Raw genomic sequence first — 22,596 nt, forward strand, 5'->3', positions numbered from 1 at the left:
GAGTCACTCACAGCATTACCAATAGATTACAGAAATGAATACAAAAGGAAGTGAGACAGAAAATAAAATTACATAAACATTTCTGGCCACAGATTATGTTTTTAGTAAAGAATTTTTTTCTCGAAAATGCGTAGGATTTCGGGGGTATGTGTATTCACGAGAAATGATTGTAATTTACCCCTGTAACTAAAAATAATTTTTTCCAATTGATTTGAAATTTTTTAAATTCGTTGAAAAAATGTAGCATCTATTCGAATTTTTTTCTCGAAAGTGTGTAGGAATTCGGGGGTATGTGTATTCACGAAAAATAATTGTAATTTGACACTATAACTAAAAATAATTTTTTCCAAATGATTTGAAATTTTTTAATTTCGTTGAAATCTTCCCCCTCTCGATTTTTCTTAATATTTTGTTTTTGATTTTTAATCAATTTGTTTGATGCTATATGGAAATGTCGTTTAATACTTTTTTGTAGGTACCAACGAGCTCTACTTACCCTAAAAATTTCATTGAAATGTATTCACTATTGTAGGAGTTATAGCAGTTTGAAAATTGGACCATTTTTATGGGGGGTTTTCTCTTTTTACGGGGTCAAGGAACAACTTTTTCAATATTGTTATAATTTCTACATATTCTTCATTAAAATACGCGTTATTTGCATTTTTAAATATTAAAATCCTTCAATCCGTTCAGAAGTTATGACGTTTTAAATATATGTATGAAATTTCAGGGCACCATTTCTGGTCCGACATTATATTTTCGGTAAAGAATTTTTTTCCTCGAAAATGCGTAGGATTTCTGGGGTATGTGTATTCATAAAAAATGATCATAGTTGATCCCTGCAATTGAAAATAATTTTTTCCTTATGATTTGAAATTTTTCAATTTCGCCAAAAAATTTCAGCATCTATTCAAATTTTTTTCTCGAAAGTGTGTAGGAATTCGGGGGTATGTGTATTCACGAAAAATAATTGTATTTTGACACTATAACTAAAAATAATTTTTTCCAAATGATTTGAAATTTTTTAATTTCGTTGAAATCTTCCCCCTCTCGATTTTTCTTAATATTTTGTTTTTGATTTTTAATCAATTTGTTTGATGCTATATGGAAATGTCGTTTAATACTTTTTTGTAGGTACCAACGAGCTCTACTTACCCTAAAAATTTCATTGAAATGTATTCACTATTGTAGGAGTTATAGCAGTTTGAAAATTGGACCATTTTTATGGGGGTTTTTCTCTTTTTACGGGGTCAAGGAACAACTTTTTCAATATTGTTATAATTTCTACATATTCTTCATTAAAATACGCGTTATTTGCATTTTTAAATATTAAAATCCTTCAATCCGTTCAGAAGTTATGACGTTTTAAATATATGTATGAAATTTCAATTCACCATTTCTGGTCAGACATTATATTTTCGATAAAGAATTTTTTTCCTCGAAAATGCGTAGGATTTCTGAGGTATGTGTATTCATAAAAAATGATCGTAGTTGATCCCTGCAACTAAAAATAATTTTTTCAGAATGATTTAAAATTCTTTAATTCGGCCGAAAAATTTCTGCATCTACTCGAATTTTTTTCTCGAAAGTGTGTAGGAATTCGGGGGTATGTGTATTCACGAAAAATAATTGTAATTTGACACTATAACTAAAAATAATTTTTTCCAAATGATTTGAAATTTTTTAATTTCGTTGAAATCTCCCCCCTCTCAATTTTTCTTAATATTTCATTTTTGATTTTTAATAAATATGATTGACACGCTGCAAAAAAATTGTTTAGTACTTTTTTGTAGGTACCTATGAGCTCTACTTACCCCCAAAATTTCATTCAAATATATTCACTATTATAGGAATTATAGTCGTTTGAAATTTGCATCATTTTTATGGGGGTTTCCTCACTTTACGGGGTTAAGGAACAATTTTTCCAACATTCTTAGAATTTCTACATATTCTTCATTAAAATACGCGTTGTTTGCATTTTGAATCATTAAAATCGCCCAATCTGTACAGAAATTATGACGTTTTAAAGATACGCATGAAATTTCGGGGCACCATTAGACTTTATATTTTCGGTAATGAATTTTTTTCTCGAAAGTGTGTAGGAATTTGGGGGTATGTGTATTCACAAAAAATAGTTGTAATTTGCCCCTATAACTAAAAATAATTTTTTCAGTATGATTTGAAATTTTTCAATTTCGCCGAAAAATTTCAGTATCTACTCGAATTTTTTTCTCGAAATTGCGTAAGATTTCTGGTGTATGTGTATTTACAAAAAATAATTGTAATTTGCCCCTATAACTAAAAATAATTTTTTCCAAATGATTCGAAATTTTGTAATTTCGTTGAAAAATTTCAGCATCTACTAGAATTTTTTTCTCGAAAGTGTGTAGGAATTCGGGGATATATGTATTCACAAAAAATAATTGTAATTTGCCCCTATAACTAAAAATAATTTTTTCCAAATGATTCGAAATTTTGTAATTTCGTTGAAAAATTTCAGCATCTACTAGAATTTTTTTCTTGAAAGTGTGTAGGATTTCGGGGGTATGTGTATTCACAAAAAATAATTGTAATTTGCCCCTATAACTAAAAATAATTTTTTCCAAATGATTTGCAATTTTTTAAATTCGTCGAAAAATTTCAACATATTCTCGAATTTTTTTCTAAAAAATAAGTAAGAATTCGGGGCTATGTGTATTCACAAAAAATAATTGTAATTTGCCCCTATAACTAAAAATAATTTTTTCCAAATGATTCGAAATTTTTTAATTTCGTTGAAAAATTTCTCCACTTAACCCCTCTCGATTTTTCTTAAAAATCAGTTTTTGATTGTTAATAAACACAACCATGGGTACTGTAGTAGTACACTTTATTAATAAAAAATAAAATTTGTAAAATTCCTACTCTTTATTCGACAATTGTTTAGTATTAACGTCACTACTGGATGCACATGTGACTTCTTTGTTTGTGTGACATATAATCCATAAACAGTTTAATAATAGTCACCATTTTTGTGAACAAGTCTCTCAAGTTAATCGTTTATGATTGCAATCTGATCAGATTTCTTAAATACAAGCTTCGTTTTCGAATTAATTAAATTTGAACAAGAGTTGTTCAGGCACGTCTGACCATTGACTACTATTTCTACTTATCCTCGAGTCCAAGCAAATAATTTATATTTTTGAGGTAATTGAACATTCAGGGTGTCCCAGTATGGGTGGTACAACCGTGAAAAGAGTGATGTTATCTAAACAAAAATAAATATAAAATACAGAATAAAAATTTGTCTATAACTTGAAATATTCTTCATTTCCCTGGAACTCGCATTTATCGAGGTTCGTCGGTCCTTTTGAAAGCGAGGTCAGTAATCGTTTTGTTTGTCCAACAGTGAACATTCGTCAATACTCTGTCCTTTCGTACACACTGGGAACAACGGTAAAATCGGCGGAAAGTTATTTTTCCGATTCGTGTCACGCGAACTGTAAACAACATTAACCGTGCCCGTACTTTCCCTTTGCGTATCCAGTTTCAACCTTTCGCCCCCTGGAATCAAAGCGGTACGGTTGGAAAATCGAGCACAGTTTTCCCCACGGCGGTGACAATAACTTTCCACTCCCCCGGGGCTGTTTCTTCTTTTTATCCCATCTTTTCCTCTCGAGTTGAATCGCGCGGTCGCAAAAAGTGAGCGTACTTTCGTTCGAGAACCACAATTTCCAACCGTACCCTCGGCTCGATGTCGCTGGTTTTTGTTTTAAACGCGAAGTTCCCGGAGTAAAAGAGTAATCAGCAGCCGTGGGTTGAATAGGACCGCCTATCGGTATCGGGTTGCCAGAGGACAGAAAACAAGGGAATCGTCATTTGTGTCGTCCGCTCTGTTGAAACATTCCGCGCGCGAAATTACGCTCAGGCTCGATTTCATCTTCAGCACGGAACCGTTTGCGTCTATGCGAGCCAGCTGATCGTGGTTTCCATTTCAATTTACTGTCCAACCTGGAACAACGTTTCGTTTTGTTACGCCTCGATAACCACCGCTCGCCTTACACAGTTATTTTTTCCCCTCCCTTTCTCCCCTTCCTGGAGAGCAACCATGGCGGATGGGGTTGATAAAATGGTTGCTGCTGTCCTGTAATTAGTCATAGAACTCACTAGCCAGCCATTGTATTATTATTTGTAGTAATTAAACTGGAAATGTAAAAAGGAGGGTGTTCGAATATGGGCAAATTTTGTATAGTTCCTGTTGGGGTTTTGAATAATTCCACTTGCACACATAACTCAATATATATTTAATTATCACACATAATACAGATATATAATAAGCATAAAAACAAACTCAAATAAGCATACGCCTAAGCACGACTACATGGCGCATACTAAGATGGCGCTGCTGTAGGACGAGCAAACCCCCTTCAAGATTCTAATTTCCAGCTCATCCTAATTTAATTTCATTGAAAATTCATCGTCTAAGATTGAAAGTATTTGTTAGTTAAGATTTCAATTTTATCAAGAGGATCTAAGTCCTAAGTACGACTACATGGCGCATACTAAGATGGCGCTGCGGTGGGACGAGCAAACCCCCTTCAAGATTCTAATTTCCAGCTCATCCTAATTTAATTTCATTGAAAATTCATTGTCTAAAATTGAAAGTATTTGTTAGTTAAGATTTCAATTTTATCAAGAGGATCTAAGTCCTAAGTACGACTACATGGCGCATACTAAGATGGCGCTGAGTTGGGACGAGCAAACCCCCTTCAAGATTCTAATTTCCAGCTCATCCTAATTTAATTTCATTGAAAATTCATCGTCTAAGATTGAAAGTATTTGTTAGTTAAGATTTCAATTTTATCAAGAGGATCTAAGTCCTAAGTACGACTACATGGCGCATACTAAGATGGCGCTGCGGTGGGACGAGCAAACCCCCTTCAAGATTCTAATTTCCAGCTCATCCTAATTTAATTTCATTGAAAATTCATCGTCTAAGATTGAAAGTATTTGTTAGTTAAGATTTCAATTTTATCAAGAGGATCTAACTCCTAAGTACGACTACATGGCGCATACTAAGATGGCGCTGCGGTGGGACGAGCAAACCCCCTTCAAGATTCTAATTTCCAGCTCATCCTAATTTAATTGCATTGAAAATTCATTGTCTAAGATTGAAAGTATTTGTTAGTTAAGATTTCAATTTTATCAAGAGGATCTAAGTCCTAAGTACGACTACATGGCGCATACTAAGATGGCGCTGAGTTGGGACGAGCAAACCCCCTTCAAGATTCTAATTTCCAGCTCATCCTAATTTAATTTCATTGAAAATTCATCGTCTAAGATTGAAAGTATTTGTTAGTTAAGATTTCAATTTTATCAAGAGGATCTAACTCCTAAGTACGACTACATGGCGCATACTAAGATGGCGCTGCGGTGGGACGAGCAAACCCCCTTCAAGATTCTAATTTCCAGCTCATCCTAATTTAATTTCATTGAAAATTCATCGTCTAAGATTGAAAGTATTTGTTAGTTAAGATTTCAATTTTATCAAGAGGATCTAAGTCCTAAGTACGACTACATGGCGCATACTAAGATGGCGCTGCTGTAGGACGAGCAAACCCCCTTCAAGATTCTAATTTCCAGCTCATCCTAATTTAATTTCATTGAAAATTCATCGTCTAAGATTGAAAGTATTTGTTAGTTAAGATTTCAATTTTATCAAGAGGATCTAAGTCCTAAGTACGACTACATGGCGCATACTAAGATGGCGCTGCTGTGGGACGAGCAAACCCCCTTCAAGATTCTAATTTCCAGCTCATCCTAATTTAATTTCATTGAAAATTCATCGTCTAAGATTGAAAGTATTTGTTAGTTAAGATTTCAATTTTATCAAGAGGATCTAAGTCCTAAGTACGACTACATGGCGCATACTAAGATGGCGCTGCGGTGGGACGAGCAAAACCCCTTCAAGATTCTAATTTCCAGCTCATCCTAATTTAATTTCATTGAAAATTCATTGTCTAAGATTGAAAGTATTTGTTAGTTAAGATTTCAATTTTATCAAGAGGATCTAAGTCCTAAGTACGACTACATGGCGCATACTAAGGTGGCGCTGCGGTGGGACGAGCAAACCCCCTTCAAGATTCTAATTTCCAGCTCATCCTAATTTAATTTCATTGAAAATTCATCGTCTAAGATTGAAAGTATTTGTTAGTTAAGATTTCAATTTTATCAAGAGGATCTAAGTCCTAAGTACGACTACATGGCGCATACTAAGATGGCGCTGCGGTGGGACGAGCAAACCCCCTTCAAGATTCTAATTTCCAGCTCATCCTAATTTAATTTCATTGAAAATTCATCGTCTAAGATTGAAAGTATTTGTTAGTTAAGATTTCAATTTTATCAAGAGGATCTAAGTCCTAAGTACGACTACATGGCGCATACTAAGATGGCGCTGCGGTGGGACGAGCAAACCCCCTTCAAGATTCTAATTTCCAGCTCATCCTAATTTAATTTCATTGAAAATTCATTGTATAAGATTGAAAGTATTTGTTAGTTAAGATTTCAATTTTATCAAGAGGATCTAAGTCCTAAGTACGACTACATGGCGCATACTAAGATGGCGCTGCGGTGGGACGAGCAAACCCCCTTCAAGATTCTAATTTCCAGCTCATCCTAATTTAATTTCATTGAAAATTCATTGTCTAAGATTGAAAGTATTTGTTAGTTAAGATTTCAATTTTATCAAGAGGATCTAAGTCCTAAGTACGACTACATGGCGCATACTAAGATGGCGCTGCGGTGGGACGAGCAAACCCCCTTCAAGATTCTAATTTCCAGCTCATCCTAATTTAATTTCATTGAAAATTCATCGTCTAAGATTGAAAGTATTTGTTAGTTAAGATTTCAATTTTATCAAGAGGATCTAAGTCCTAAGTACGACTACATGGCGCATACTAAGATGGCGCTGCGGTGGGACGAGAAAACCCCCTTCAAGATTCTAATTTCCAGCTCATCCTAATTTAATTTCATTGAAAATTCATCGTCTAAGATTGAAAGTATTTGTTAGTTAAGATTTCAATTTTATCAAGAGGATCTAAGTCCTAAGTACGACTACATGGCGCATACTAAGATGGCGCTGCGGTGGGACGAGCAAACCCCCTTCAAGATTCTAATTTCCAGCTCATCCTAATTTAATTTCATTGAAAATTCATCGTCTAAGATTGAAAGTATTTGTTAGTTAAGATTTCAATTTTATCAAGAGGATCTAAGTCCTAAGTACGACTACATGGCGCATACTAAGATGGCGCTGCGGTGAGACGAGCAAACCTAACCCAGACCTAACTATTCTACCTAGTAATTAATATGATGGATTAGGTTCAGGTTAGATTTTCTATTTCAATTTTTTTTATTAATATTATCCGATATTAGCTTGACACAATATACATTATTTGTCATTGTGTCGTAATGATTTTAATACAAGAGTACCTGCATTTATTTATGTAATGGGAGACATTTTTCCAATTTTTGTTAATAATAATAATTAAGAATAAAGTTTAATATTTTATCTCCAACTCAACCCGAGGCTAATTCAGACATAAAATTATTTTAGCAAATATCTCGAAAACGAAGAGAAAAAATCTTCATAACAGTGACCTTGACAACATATTTTATGGTCATCGAAATTGGCGAGGAATCGCTAAAGTAAATAATTACCGAAACTTTATGTTTTAAATACGAATTAAATTTGTTTATTAATTAAACTTAAAGGCATAACGAAGTATATAATCGTACAAAAATGCGGCACACACAAACATCTAATAGTATAAATATTTTGTTTAAAATCTCCATTTTTAATTTGTCCAAAGTGACAACATGGCGGGTGATTTGAAAGTTGAGAATCGTGATCGCAATTTCAACAGGAAAGTTATTAAACGAGTGATTGTTTTTTATTATACTATTGAAATCCTTATAGAATCGTTAGCAACGTTAATATTGGCATATGTACATACTGATTAGATTAAATAATTGTTACTTCATGTATATCATTCCTAGCATGGACCGGTCAAATGAATTCTTTTTCTCTTTTACGAGATAACGTACTTCTAACTTTTGCATTATATATGCAGAAACTTGTGTTTTTATGTTTATTCGTAGAATATCCTCTTTTATGTTAAAAAGTTTTTTAATTTTATATAAAACGCCCTTGAAGACGAATTTTGTTCCAAGTCGATACCGTAGTTAGTTTTAGTACTGGTTAGTAATTACGCAAACATCCTGTATTTAAATTAAATAAACAATTTATGATCCAATTTTATCGTACACTAGTCGTACGATCAGTAGGAATTGCTGAAACTTCTTTGAGTATGTAGCGTCAAAGTAAATGTAAAAATAAACATAGAAGACAGCATAAATTATAGTAGTTGGTATAGTCATTGGATAGAGGATGAAATGCCCTTTGAAACGAGCGTTCGAACAAGTCGATAGCTTTATTAGTTCCGGAGATATAAGGGTTCGAAGCGTTTGTTTACGTTCATTGGGGTCAATGACCTCGCGCGCGTGACATTAGTAAACAGTGCGTCAAATTAAGAAAAATACCCTTTTACATAAATTACGATATCTCGAAAACGGTAAGTCCGATCGACAAAAACCAAAAACCGTTCTAAAGGGGAAGGTTCACCGCTGCCAACAGTGGTTCAATAATTAAGAAAACCCTAGTAGTTTCGGAACTGCACGCGTCCAAAGTTTAACTATTTTTAATACGCGTTAATAGCCTTGTCTAACACGGGGAAGCGAGAGACAGCGGAATTTTAAAAATTACCCCTTTACATAAATTACGACATCTCGAAGACGGAAAGTCAACTAAAATCAACTAAAAAATTCAATAATTCAACAATTTTTTGTTCAAATTGACTAGTGTACGAATACTTTTTACACTCACTGTAGTTCCAACGTGACTCGGTTACACTGATCGAACGATCACTTACGACGTTCAACGATTGATAAATCCGGTGAAAATCGACGGAGTATTGAAAAGGACGTTCTCGTTGGCACTTCTTTGCCCGGGCGGCGCGCGTAATTGACCCATTGCGGTATTAACGATGCAGATAGGGGCGCTATAAATTCAGGGTAAATCGAGCGGGAACGTTCGCCGTGTCCTCCATTCAGGCCAACCCGTTTTCGCCGTACAATGGCGCGGTTGCTTCGTGCATGTGCGCAATCCGCGGGTGCATCCATTCGGCAGCACGCCCACGGCGATCGCCGGACGAATTTTAAATATTGCGCTGTCGCGTTTTCCGCGACGAAAAAAAAAACAAGCAACCGAGGACACCGCCAAGCAGGAGGAAACCTCTGAAAACTACTGTCTTTCTTTCTTTTCAAATCTCTTCCTTCTCGTTTGCCCGCAGTCGAATGGATAATTTCGCGAACGAGTACCTTCCTCTTTTTGTCTTTTTTTTTTTTCTAATTTTTAGCAAGGATTTCGTGTGCGTGGGACACGATTTCATACGCCTGTCCTCGTATTCGCTTGCAAGCTTCTCAACGAGTCAAGAATCTTGCATTTTTATTCGCTTTTTAATCGAGATTAAGATAAGAAGATTTTTACTAAGATAAATTCGTCAATTTTAGAAAAATTTACTAGAATCGAAATCAAAAATGACTTTGGAGATTCTGTTGTTTCGTGTAAGCTTATTTTTATCTTACAGAATGATCTATGCAATTTTTCACAATGTTTCGTGGGCAAAAATAATGTTTATTGTCATTTTTAGTTTAAAGTAAAATGGCACTGTTTGGTAAATTATGACAATATTCATGTATCCAAAATTACTTCGATTTCAATTTTCCATATGTTTTGTGTCTTTTGTAACATTATTTAGTCTTTTACAATTTTACGAACATGATATTAATTTCTTCGACCTATTAACACGTTATACTATGTTCGTGCATGGATCATGGCTATACTCTTCAGTCCTTATATAACGATTGTCCAGCTGAATCGATCGATGTATTAAAAAATACCTCATTCCATTTAAAAAAACTAATAACATCAGAATATGTTCCACTCGATACCATTCGAGCCTCCGCTGAAACATTTTTTGTTACGAGTAACAATAGCGAGAAAATCAAGATGTCAAAATCGAGTGAGACACCCTGTAGTGTGTTTATTTGTACCAAAGAAATTGAAACGATAGATACAATGTAATGGAAATAAGCGTTTATATATTTTCTCATAGAAAATTACGATAAATTTTCCAAAATTCAGTCGAGTAAATTTTTTATTAGAAATGTAAGTTTCATTAGAAATTATGAATTTGTCATTTTAACTTCCTTGGTAATTCTAGTGTTAACACATTACCGACCGATAGCCTACTAATCGACTGTTTTACCGACCAACGCTTACCGGCTGGGAGCCTATCAATCAACTGTTTTACCGGCCAACGCTTACCGACCGATAGCCGATTTATCAACCGTTACCGGTCGGTAAAGTGTTAATACATACATTATTTACCTCTAACTTCTCAATAAATCGTTCACAAACAAGCTTCACGTAAAATTAATTTCTCAGTTTCGTATGCTCCAAGATTCTGACAGGAAAAATCACGGAACATTCCGTGTAATTACAATGAAAATGAATTTAATTAAATTCCGTAGCATTTCTGTGTACTATCGACACGTTTCTTCCAGACAACAGTGCCAAACTTTCCATTCATTTCGTTTCAGACGTTTCATACGTTGGAAAAACTATGCGTACTGATAACGCCGAACGCCGTTTATATTATTCCGTTGTTTCACTTATCGTGGGCGGTAAAAGAGAGCGTGAAAACGGTGTAGAAAAATTGTACGGCAGGAAGTTGGAAAGGAATCGAGATATCATTCCTGAGCTTCGCCGTACACACCGAACACGCTCACTGTAACACAGTTCTACAGCGGGGCTTGTTTCGTTGCCTTTGTTTCAATGGAAGCCGTCTCGTGCGTTTCGTTTGCCATCGTCGAAGCGAAACAATGCGCCGACGGCGTTATCCGATATGCCAGCGGACGGTCGATTCGATTTCTTCCTGTTTCTTTTCTGACCCGTTTTCCACCCTCGTTTCCGCAAACGATGTCCGCGGAATTTCGACCCACGTATGTGTACTTATTTCGTTCTTTTTGCTGGTCATAACGCGTACGTTCCTCGAGAAAGAGACAGTATACCTCGAAACATTGCCATTTCTTACCCATCTAATGAAAATATCACTTCGTTCACTCAGACGGAATTTATGAAATATTGTTAGAGATTCTTAAGAAAAGAGAGCAAATTCAAAGTCCAAGTTCTTAACACTTTGACTGTCACGTGACCCATATATGGGTCACAGAACTTTTAACAGTAGAACAATAACAATGAATTCTCAAGTTGAAATGTTAAAGAAAATCAATTTTAATAGGCTTCGTAAATTTTAATGAGGTTAGAAAAGCAACTATTACACCAAACTTTTAAGTTGTGCAGTTTACAATTGCCTGAAATCAGAGTTTTGGTGTCGTAAACAATTTTAGGATTTTAGACTGGCAGTCAACGTGTTAATATCCAAGTGATTCGAGAATCTAACCAATTCTAACGAATGTCCGAATACTTCGAGAAAAGAGTGTTGCGTCGCGAAACATGTCGCGAAACATCCATTTATAAAGGCAATTCAGCGTTTACATTGACGCTACAAGCCATTAGCTAAGTGGTTTTAGTGTCAATGTAAACTAAATCACATAATAATCGGCATAAAGGGCCCGCTCCAGCGACCTCGCGACCTGGTCCACCCTCGAGAACACGAAATGGAAGAAGTACCAGCGCACCAATCCTGAACGAAAAGGGTTCTGATTGGATGCGGCTGGCTTCTTGCATTAGGATATAAGGCGCGAGATTTAGCATACAAGTGACACAAAACTATAAAACGTCGAAACATCACACACCGCCGTACGAGCGAGAGAGGATCCACGTCCAACAGAAATACAGTCCACTGCAACAAACCAACGCCTTGCATATCAACAGACGTGCACGAAGAGCTCTCGACGCGCAACACATTGCAAGAGCTCTCAACAAAGAGCTAATCCTATTGAGAATGCAAGCAATTCTGATTTTTGTCCAAAGTCCGGTCCTAGAGGAAGCCTCCGATTCTCCCTCTTAGCGCCTTCTTGGAGGCGTTCGATGTTCGGATTGGGCCCTGTCCTGTCCAATCCGAATTTTGGACAATTTTTGGGTGGTGCAACGCCCATAGCCTGATTCGTTTCATCCTGCGTATCAAGGTTTGCAGGAGGTTGCACGATCCCTGGGTTAATTTATTACCCATTCTTGTTCTTACGGTCCTAGTGACTGTCCTGATCCTGGTGGTCAACGCGTGAGGGTTTGCGTTACATCAATTGCCGTCGAGGATGGTCTAACCGGGGACCGTTTCCAGAGAAATCTGAAACCGGCATCTGGCCAGACCTAGTCCTTTAGAAATTACATGTGGTCCGTGAAAAATTGCGACTTCCTCAAACACGGCACTGTTCATTGTAGCCGGTTACAAATGAAACATTGCTACAATGAAATTGTTAAGGATTCTTAAGGAACCTTCACATCGCGGGGTTTATGATACGAACGTGACTTCTCTGCTATTTTTGAGGATCAGGCCTTCGAGATATTTTACTTGGCAAATTACGTTACGGTCATTAAGGAAACTCCAAACTCCACACGGGACTTGGAATCCTTGGAGCTCTTCCTTGCCTCAATAGCGATTGATTCGTTGCCATTTCCTACACATCTAATAAAACTACCTTTTTTCCACACTCAAGGAAAGAAAGTAATTATTTCTTTATATAGTATATTAGAAATAACAATTTTTGTGTAAAAAGTTATTAACAATTAAATTCAAAAATTGCATATCGTTCTGAAAAAATTATGTTCGATTGCAGGAGTCGATTACAATCATTGTTGGTCATTACACATACCCCCGAATTCCCTCGAATTTTCAAGAAAAAAATTCTTTACCAACAATCTAATGTGAGGCCAGAAATGTTTCCCTGAAATCTTTAAAATGTCATAACTTCTGAACGGATTAGGCGATTTTAGTCTTTCAAACGGCAAACAACGCGTATTTCGGTGAAGAATATGTAGGAAATCTAACAATATTGAAAAAGTTGTTCCTTGATCCCGTAAAGTTAGAAAAACCTCATAAAAATGGCCCAATTTTCAAACAGCCATAACTCCTACAATAGTGTATATATTTAAATGAAACTATTTTCTGAAGTAAAGCTAATGGGTACCTACAAAAAAGTATTGGACAATTTTCCTGTGGGGCGTCAAACAAAATTACTAAAAATCAAAAACGAATTTTTAGGAAAAATCGACAGGTATCATTTTTCGGCAACAAAATAAAATTTCAAATCGTTCTAAAAAAATTATTCTTGGTACCGGGGGTTAATTACAATCATTTTTGGTGAATAGACATACCCCTGAATTCCTACCCACTTTCTAGAAAATAATTCGAGAATGTGTGAAATTTTTCGACGGGAAAAAACATTTCAAATTGTTTTGGAAAAATTATTTTCGGTTGCGGGGATCAATTACAATAATTTTTGGTGAATAGACATCCTCGAAATCCCTACCCATTTTCTAGGAAAAAAATCGAGAAGGTGTGAAATTTTTCGACGGGAAAAAAAATTTCAAATTGTTTTGGAAAAATTATTTTCAGTTGCGGTGGTCAATTACAATAATTTTTGGTGAAAAGACATACCCTCGAAATCCTACCCACTTAATAGAAAAAAAATCAAGAAGGTGTAAAATTTTTCGATGAAAAAAAAAATTTCAAATCGTTTTGGAAAAATTATTTTCGGTTGTGGGAGTCAATCACAATAATTTTTGGTGAATAGACATACCCCCGAAATCCTACGCATTTTCGAGAAAAAAATTCAAAACGGGCGAAACTTTAAATGTTAATAACTTTTTAACGAAGCCTCCATCAACAAATTGCTATTCTTGACTTTCGTCTTATTTTGGCCTCTAGAATCTCCCATTAAAATTTTTCCCAGGGTTGGCTGGACACCCTATATTTTTTTTTAGTTTTTTATTTTTTTTTATCATTTACAAGAAACAACTAACGTCATACCAAACATTAATTAGCATTAGTCAAAACGTTGAAACATTCTATTATACTCCTACATATCTAAATACTTCCCATTAAAAATTTAAATTGGATGAAAGAGAAAAAAGAATAAAAATAATTTGTTTGAACAAGATGGAGTGTTTATTTTAATATTTCTTTCTCGAATCTCACGCTATAGCAGTTACGCTGACACACAAAACACAGAGTCGTGAGCAACTAAGGGATAAAATAGGTTGTCTCGACGAAAATGTTAAAGTGCTCGAAACACCGGTCTATTGCAATTCGAATTGATTGCACAGTAAAAGCGTAAATCACAGTCAGCAGTAAATCTCAATGAAAAGTTGTTCTTGCTGAAAGGAAAATTCGAACAATCGACTGGGTAGAACGTAGTCCGTGAATTCTCGTTTTCTTGTCACGTCTGCTCGTTCTAGTATCGAACTTCGAAACATGGCCTGCAAAATCAGATACATGAGACGTGGGAGTACCAAATTGCATAAATCCACGGAAATAATTCGCTAAGTAGACGGGTCTTCCGTTTCTATCGAACGGAATCAATGTTTTGTTAAAAATAAACACTAACGAACGGTCTGTTGCAAAGATTTTCTTTTATTGATATAATACACCTCTTTTCCTTTTTATAATATGATAGCACAGCGTGGTTACGATCCACGGACCTCTGCAGACATTACCGGTAGCGCCACCACCACCTTCGTACGCGTTGCTATATATATATTCTAACACTTTACCGACCGGTTGCGGTTGATTAATCGGCTATCGGTCGGTAAGCATCGGCCGATAAAACAGTTGATTAATAGGCTATCGGTCGGTAAAGTGTTGGCCGGTAAAACAGTCGATTAATAGGCTATCGGTCGGTAATGTGTTTATAAACATTTGAATTTTAACTATTTTGCTCTGATCAGCGAGAGCGGAATTTAAATTGAATTTTAAATATCGTGTGATTAAAATATGATGAGAAGGAGACTTCTTTTTGAAATTAAAAGGAAAAGTCAGCTCAATGTTCGATAAAGTAAAACCAACAACGCTTGGAAGCATTCATAGAAATCAGGTTTAAAAAGCAGAATCGTGTATTCGTTACAATTTGTAATATTTTCATTAATTTTTAACCTAAGAAAATTTATAGTGCATGATTATTTCTCTATTTTGTCGTTGCAATATATTTTTCTCGTTCCTCGATACTCGAAGGATTAATGTACCTCCCATGCTCGCCGCCAGAGGGAGTCGCGCTCTCACAAGCGCTCGACCGACTCCTCGGTTGCTATACAGAGTGGTAATCGTTTCGAGTCATAACTCCGTTATTATTGCATTCACGAGAAAATGCCAAAGGAGAAAGATAAATGGCTCGAAGAGCACTACATCCGTAGGCCTTTAAATTTTTTTTAGATGCAACAGTGCGTGTGCAATTAACAATTGTATCATTTCTTTAAATAGAAATGCATATGTTTTTTTACACAGATCGATTCTTCTGTTCATTCTACGTAAAAAATGATTAGGGTGTCATGGCAAAAAAATTGTTAGATCTCGAGATATTTCCACGCGTTAATATAAATTTACGATTTCTTGAAAGGTGACACAGAAAAAAACATTATGATATGTCGTTAGATTAAATATTGATGACAGTCGATGAATGTTCTTTACCAAAAAATATTAACACTTTACCGACCGGTAGTGGTTGATTAATCGGCTATCGGTCGGTAAACGTCGATAAAACAGTTGATTAATAGGCTATCGGTCGGTATGCGTTGGCCGGTAAAACAGTCGATTAATAGGCTATCGGTCGGTAAAGTGTTAACATGTTTGAGCATGACTTTTACACTCGCGAAACTTCATATCCATTACACCAAGTTTTTATACTTTTATTTCCTTATGCAACCATTTGATAAATTAGCTTATTTCTGTTTATTACAAAGCTTCTGAAGAATCTATTTTGCAGATATTATTTATTAATCAGTGTTGAGAAGACCAGTTTAAAATGGTACCTTAACACTTTACCGACCGGTAGCGGTTGATTAATCGGCTATCGGTCGGTAAACGTCGATAAAACAGTTGATTAATAGGCTATCGGTCGGTAAACGTTGGCCGGTAAAGCAGTCGATTAATAGGCTATCGGTCGGTAAAGTGTTAACATGTTTGAGCATGACTTTTACACTCGCGAAACTTCATATCCATTATACCAAGTCTTTGTACTTTTATTTTCTTATTCAACCATTTGATAAATTGGCTTATTTCTGGTTCTTACAAAGCTTCTGAAGAATCTATTTTCCAGATATTATTTATTAATTAGTGTTGAGAAGACCAGTTTAAAATGGTACCTTAACACTTTACCGACCGGTAGCGGTTGATTAATCGGTTATCGGTCGGTAAACGTCGACCGATAAAACAGTTGATTAATAGGCTATCAGTCGGTAAACGTTGGCCGGTAAAACAGTCGATTAATAGGCTATCGGTCGGTAAAGTGTTAAGCTTTAATAATTTCTAACTTCGTTAGTTTTTCAAACTTCAATTTAATATTTGGTAGATACATTTTCGAGACTACATACTAAAAGAAAACGCAAAAAAAAATTCGATTTTTTAAATCCCACAAGGTAGAAGCTTTAATAATTTCTGGACATTTCATACAAACAGAAAGGAGAATAGTACTTGTACAATGACCAAATGATAATAAAATTTGTTTATATGAAAAATGTCTTCGTTGAGGCAGGAAAAGGGCCAATTACGTTAACAGAAAATACCGTTGGCTGCAATGGGAACCGATGAAAGATAATTGAAGCATAAGTTCGAACGATACGAGAATTTCCATTTATATCGAAAAGTTTTCGTGTCAGCAATCAGTTTGGAAATCGACCGCGAAATACGTACGCGAAGCAATATCTCCGCGTAACTCGAGCGTCAAAGTTTTTGATTGCCAAAGTCTGTGAATAACCTTAGCTAGGGATGCTTTGGAATATCGAGCTGCGGTTAAATATAACGAAACCAACGATAAGCTTTGAGTAATTACGGAAACAATGCAATACAACATTGTTTGGGCAAAGATTAGAAGTAGTGCTCGTGTCTCTGCTATGCACGTAATTAGAGCAGCTACAGTGTTTTGTGGTATTTGCATAACACGTTAAGGAGGAACAGGAAAGTGGACGGAAGTGGCGAAAACATTACGCTATAATTTCACGAAGAATTTTTCCCTAAATTGGAAAATTCATATTAAAAGCATTAGCATACTGTCGTTTCAGTGTTCCTTTTGAATAAATTTTCCAGTGTATATTAATTTAAAATATGTTCTTTCCCAAACACGTGGAAAAAACTTAAAATATTTTAATAAAAAACATTGCAATAAAATTACGATAACATTTTATGTTATGAAAAATTTTCGAAAAAGTTCAAAAACTTAACATTTTAATAAAGAAGATTAGAATAAAATTGCAATAATATTTTATATTATGAAAAATTTTCGAAAAAATTCGAAAACTTGTTAACATTTTAATACAGAAGATTACAATAAAATTACAATAACATTTTATATTATGAAAAATTTTCGAAAAAGTGGATCTACTTGTTAACATTTTAATAAAAAACATTACAATAAAATTGCAATAACATTTTGTTATGAAAAATTTTCGAAAAAGTTCGAAAACTTGTTAACATTTTAATAAAGAAGATTACAATAAAATTTTATGTTATGAAAAATTATCGAAAAAGTTCGAAAACTTGTTAACATTTTAATAAAAAACATTGCAATAAAATTACAATAACATTCGATGTTATGAAAAATTTTCGAAAAAGTTGAAAAACTTGTTAATACCCCACTCACTCACCAGGCATACCACCCAATAAAAAATAACCCCACAATTTACGCTTAGAATGTAAACAAATTGAATGAAATATATTTTAATCCCTGAATTCAGTCATAGCAAAATATAATTAACTGTATTAGTTGAAAAAATGTCGGAAATGAAATTCAAATGGAACACAATTATTGAGAAACAAAGACATCTTCGAATACTATTACAAACAAAAATTAAACGCAAAATAAAAATTAATTCCCGCGTAAAGACAATAGTTTTGTTACGTTTATAATTTTTAAATGAAAGCAAATTTCCAAGTCACAGAGCATTCGTCTAAAAGGGTATAGACGGATAAGATGGTCAAAAGTGCCCTTGAGCCAAACTGATCAGTGAACATATCAGTTAATAGACCATTCAAAGAAAACCATTTGTGCCAAATATCAACCCCGTACCCTTACTGAGAGGGTAGTTACAGGGCGTAACGCAATTTTCAGTTTAAGCTGTATATCTTTTGTTGCTTTGTATCAAAGATTTTGAAAAAAATTGGGGGTATTTTGCTCTACGGCGTACGTGTTTGTGAATTTTTTCAGAATTTTTCACCGCAAAATGGATTTTTAAAAAATTCGAAAAGTATAAAAATATTTTTTTTTAATAGAAATTATTAAATGACCACGTTTATATTTTTACAGTGTTAGTGTCTTGTTATGGTTATTAATCTATAATTTTTTCAGATTTTTAGAAATTGGGTAGCGATGTTGGAAAAATCAAAAACCGACATTTGCTTGTATTTTTACCTTAATTTTTGTTGTGACCATGTTCGTATTGTTACAATTTTAATAGCTTGTTACTGTTATAAATATATAATTTTTTGAGATTTTTTGTGGAGGTGTATCACATACAAAATAATTATAAATCGACATTTCCTAAGTTTTCGTTCGCAGAGGAGTAATATATTCGGGTAATTGATATTTTTACTTCATCGAATGATCATTATATGCATGCTCAAAATAGTTTTACATGTATCAAATAATATAAAGCTTAAAACCTTAGGAATGTCGAAAAAGACATCAATGAATGACATTAATGAATACTTAATATTTTATGAGTCATATTCTGAGAAATTCTAATGAGAAATTCTAATAAAACAATAGCTGCAATTCTCTTAATACATACATGTAAAACTATTTTGAGCATGTATATAATGATCATTCGATGAAGTAAAAATATCAATTACCCGAATATATTACAAATGTCGGTTTTTGATTTTTCCAACATCGCTCCCCCATTTCTAAAAATCTGAAAAAATTATAGATTGATAACCATAACAAGACACTAACACTGTAAAAATATAAACGTGGTTATTTAATAATTTCTATTAAAAAAAAATATTTTTATACTTTTCGAATTTTTTAAAAATCCATTATGCGGCGAAAAATTCTGAAAAAATTCACAAACACGTACGCCGTAGAGCAAAATACCCCCAATTTTTTTCAAAATCTTTGATACAATGCAACAAAAGATATACAGCTTAAACTGAAAATTGCGTTACGCCCTGTAACTACCCTCTCAGTAAGGGTACGGGGTTGATATTTGGCACAAATGGTTTTCTTTGAATGGTCTATTAACTGATATGTTCACTGATCAGTTTGGCTCAAGGGCACATTTGACCATCTTATCCGGCTATACCCTTTACTTTATCGAATTCGAAATCATAGTTTTGCTTGGTATGTAATTACAAAGTAATAGTGACGTTTAATTGTTCGTTGATTTATCTTTGCTCTACTCTCAGAAATCCTAAAAGAAATTCATTAATTGAATTACTGCTTCGGTAAAGGAGAGGAAGGCTTTGTTTCGGTAAGAAATTACGCTCCGTAGCCAGCAGATGTTTTACAGCTCTGTGCCCTGTATTTTCACTGTCTAAGGGGTTTACAGGCTCAATTCTTCGACGCTCCTTAGTCGTACTTCCTGTTCTTTAATGTCACAGCGTGGAAACCTTTATCGAGGAAATAGACTGCATCTGGTCGAACGGGTTTCCCGTAATACGATTCTCTTCTTATTTCGATGAAAATAAACAACGATTCTGCCCTGCTATTTACCAATTTATCCTTTAATCTTCCAATTGTTCATTTATTTATTAATAGAGCCAGATTACACAAAGATCATTGCATTTAACGAGAACGAATTCAAGCTCGAATATTTTCACCCACACGAAAAATGTTTATATCACAATGTGCCCCCCTCTCAATCGTGCAAATTTCGTATATAAAATTTTTTAATATTATTACAAATTAGTCTTTTATAACAGAAAATCGAATGCTATTTCCCTCTGTGATTATAGAAATAAATAATCAAATCAAATAAAGATGATTCGAGTTATCTTTAACGCCTAAATTTTCTCCGAATAAATATTTTCGTCCATTGATATTAGTTATTCCATATTTATCAAATATAGATGAAGTTATTTTTATTCAACGAATAGTAAACACGTATCTTTAGTTCGATGCTTGAGAGTTTAATTCAGATTTTGCCCATTTTCCAAAGAATCCCAATTATTGCCCACTTCTCGACCAGAGCCACCCCCTTAAATAGCAAATTAGTCGCGTCGTATGTATCCAATCGATAAATTCGTTGAAAATGACAATTTAACGGCACGTGCCCGATACGCAGGGATCTGTAAAGATTTAGGGGTTTCCGAAGCGTCTGGTTTTAATTCAGCGATGGGAAGCTTTTTGAGTTATAGCTCGCTGGAGATTGCTCGGTGTCGCTTTATGGCCTGGCGGTAAATTCCGTGTTTTAAGAGCGGCAATTGTTTAATTCTCAATTGAACGAATGGCTGGTGTTCCAAGGGACACGTACTAATGCGTACAAATTGCTTGCAGGCTTTCTTAAAACCGGGACGAAGGGGAGCGCGCTAGGAAATTACGGCTTGATGGATCTGGTGGCGGGCCTCCATTGGCTACACGAGAATCTCGGCGCTTTTGGCGGCGACCCCGCTCGACTGACTCTCTTTGGCCACGGAACTGGAGCCGCGCTCGCCAATTTTTTAGCCGTCTCGCCCATGACAAAAGGTAATGTTAGTTCGCACGGTGTTCGCAAACACAATTATTTACCATCCAAAAAGCTGATAACGTCGTTGCGCAACTCTATTCTCTCGCTTTTAATAGTCAAAACTTTCGTACCTAAAATATTAGGACTAATTTTTTCTCACCAAATAGCCTCGTATGTACTGTGAGTCCATTAGAAGAAGGCACAGGGTGTTTACATCCCCCACTCTTGCTGCAGTCTGCTGATTGGCTGTCACAGATCTTCGTCACCAATTCCTGTTGTGGGGATGTAAACACGTTGTGCCTTCTTCTCGTGGACACATGGTACTGTGAGTCTACGAGAAGTTGGCTAGCGTGACGCCACCAGGGGGCAGAGGAGTGGATCGTTTGCTCCGCCCATCCCCACTTTCGTCGTTTCAGCCAATAGCGAGAAACTCCAAGCTAGAATGGGGAACCAATCAGACACGCATTCCTTTCGCTAGCCAGCTTCTCGTCCATGCACACTACAGCCACTTTTATTAGCAAACAATTTTAGGCATAGAAAGCAACACTTTCTTGAATATCTCGGCGAAAGTATGCCTAAACGGTGCGCGGGCTATAATCGACAATGATGGCGACTGGACAACATACTAAGTAAATGCTTATGTTTCGAGGTCACACGTTCAACTATAAACAATTCCTTTTTTCGTAGAAAATATGACTGACACGCTCTCGTGGAACAGTGTGTAAATAAAATTCAACCGTGTTTTGCGTATCGCGTCGAAGGTGTCAGGACACAGGGAACAGTCGAGGGGGATATTCTTCGAGGACGACGATGCCATCACCGTGTCTGTTGTCGACGGCCACTAGAGACCGTAACAAGCTTCCTCGAGTGTAGCCTTCTTCTCTAACCCCGCGAGAACACGGGGAACAGGGGCGACTAGAACGCAAGGGGGAAAAAGACTCGCACCTTGTACCGCGTTTCTAAATTGCACCGCCATTCCGCTAACGAACCCACCTCGTGTCGTCCTTAATGCCCTTCCACAATACGTTTTAGCCTCTCACGGCTTTCGGTTGGACTCGCTACCCTAATGGCAACCCTCTCAGCGAGTATTCTCCTCGCTAGGTGACGAGTCGAAAATTCTTCCGCCACTTGCGAAAACTATCGTGAAAAACTACTATTTCTCATGGATTCTCATGCATGTGGGAATTTGCGATTCTATCTCCGCGGGAAGCTACTAATATTGCTCAACGAACGATGTTGGGGAGCAATTTTTTAATTGCGTTGGACCTTCGATAATTTAGGAGAGTTTCGTTTACAATTAATTATGATAAAAGTAAAGGGTTTTTGTTAGGAATTTTTTGTAGGTTAGAACATCGATCGTTCGAAATAATAGGGACTCCTGCACCTGTTAGGGTTTATTTATTCTCTAGTTTTAAGTCGATACGAGTGTATGGGTGGCTAGTGGACTCATCAGTAAGACTTTTTAGCAGGCCCTGCCTTAGACGACTGGGATATTGGGAAGTTTTTTTTTTTATCTCGTTTTCCTGTTTCCTCTATATTATGATTTTCCTTGGGTTAGGGCTCGAGGGAAAACTGTCAAAAACCTCGTTTACATGCATCATGTGATGAGTGTGGTGCTATGGACGGTTAGTTGATGATCAGTCTGGGAGTTTGTATTCGGATCT

The 22,596-nt window shown here is 35.6% G+C and overlaps 1 protein-coding gene across 1 annotated transcript in view; it reads left to right on the plus strand.

The window, feature by feature from the left end:
• Nucleotides 1-22,596, plus strand: part of LOC122403464 (neuroligin-1-like) — a 145,332-nt gene that overhangs the window by 80,363 nt on the left and 42,373 nt on the right. Inside the window, exon 3 of the mRNA XM_043406991.1 lies at nucleotides 20,764-20,952. Coding sequence (XP_043262926.1) covers nucleotides 20,764-20,952 — 189 coding nt within the window. The remainder of the gene's footprint in view (nucleotides 1-20,763; nucleotides 20,953-22,596) is intronic.

Source organism: Colletes gigas, unplaced genomic scaffold, assembly GCF_013123115.1.
Source record: "Colletes gigas isolate AHSC1104 unplaced genomic scaffold, ASM1312311v1 Colletes_gigas_Sc00054, whole genome shotgun sequence".
Taxonomy (NCBI): domain Eukaryota; kingdom Metazoa; phylum Arthropoda; class Insecta; order Hymenoptera; family Colletidae; genus Colletes; species Colletes gigas.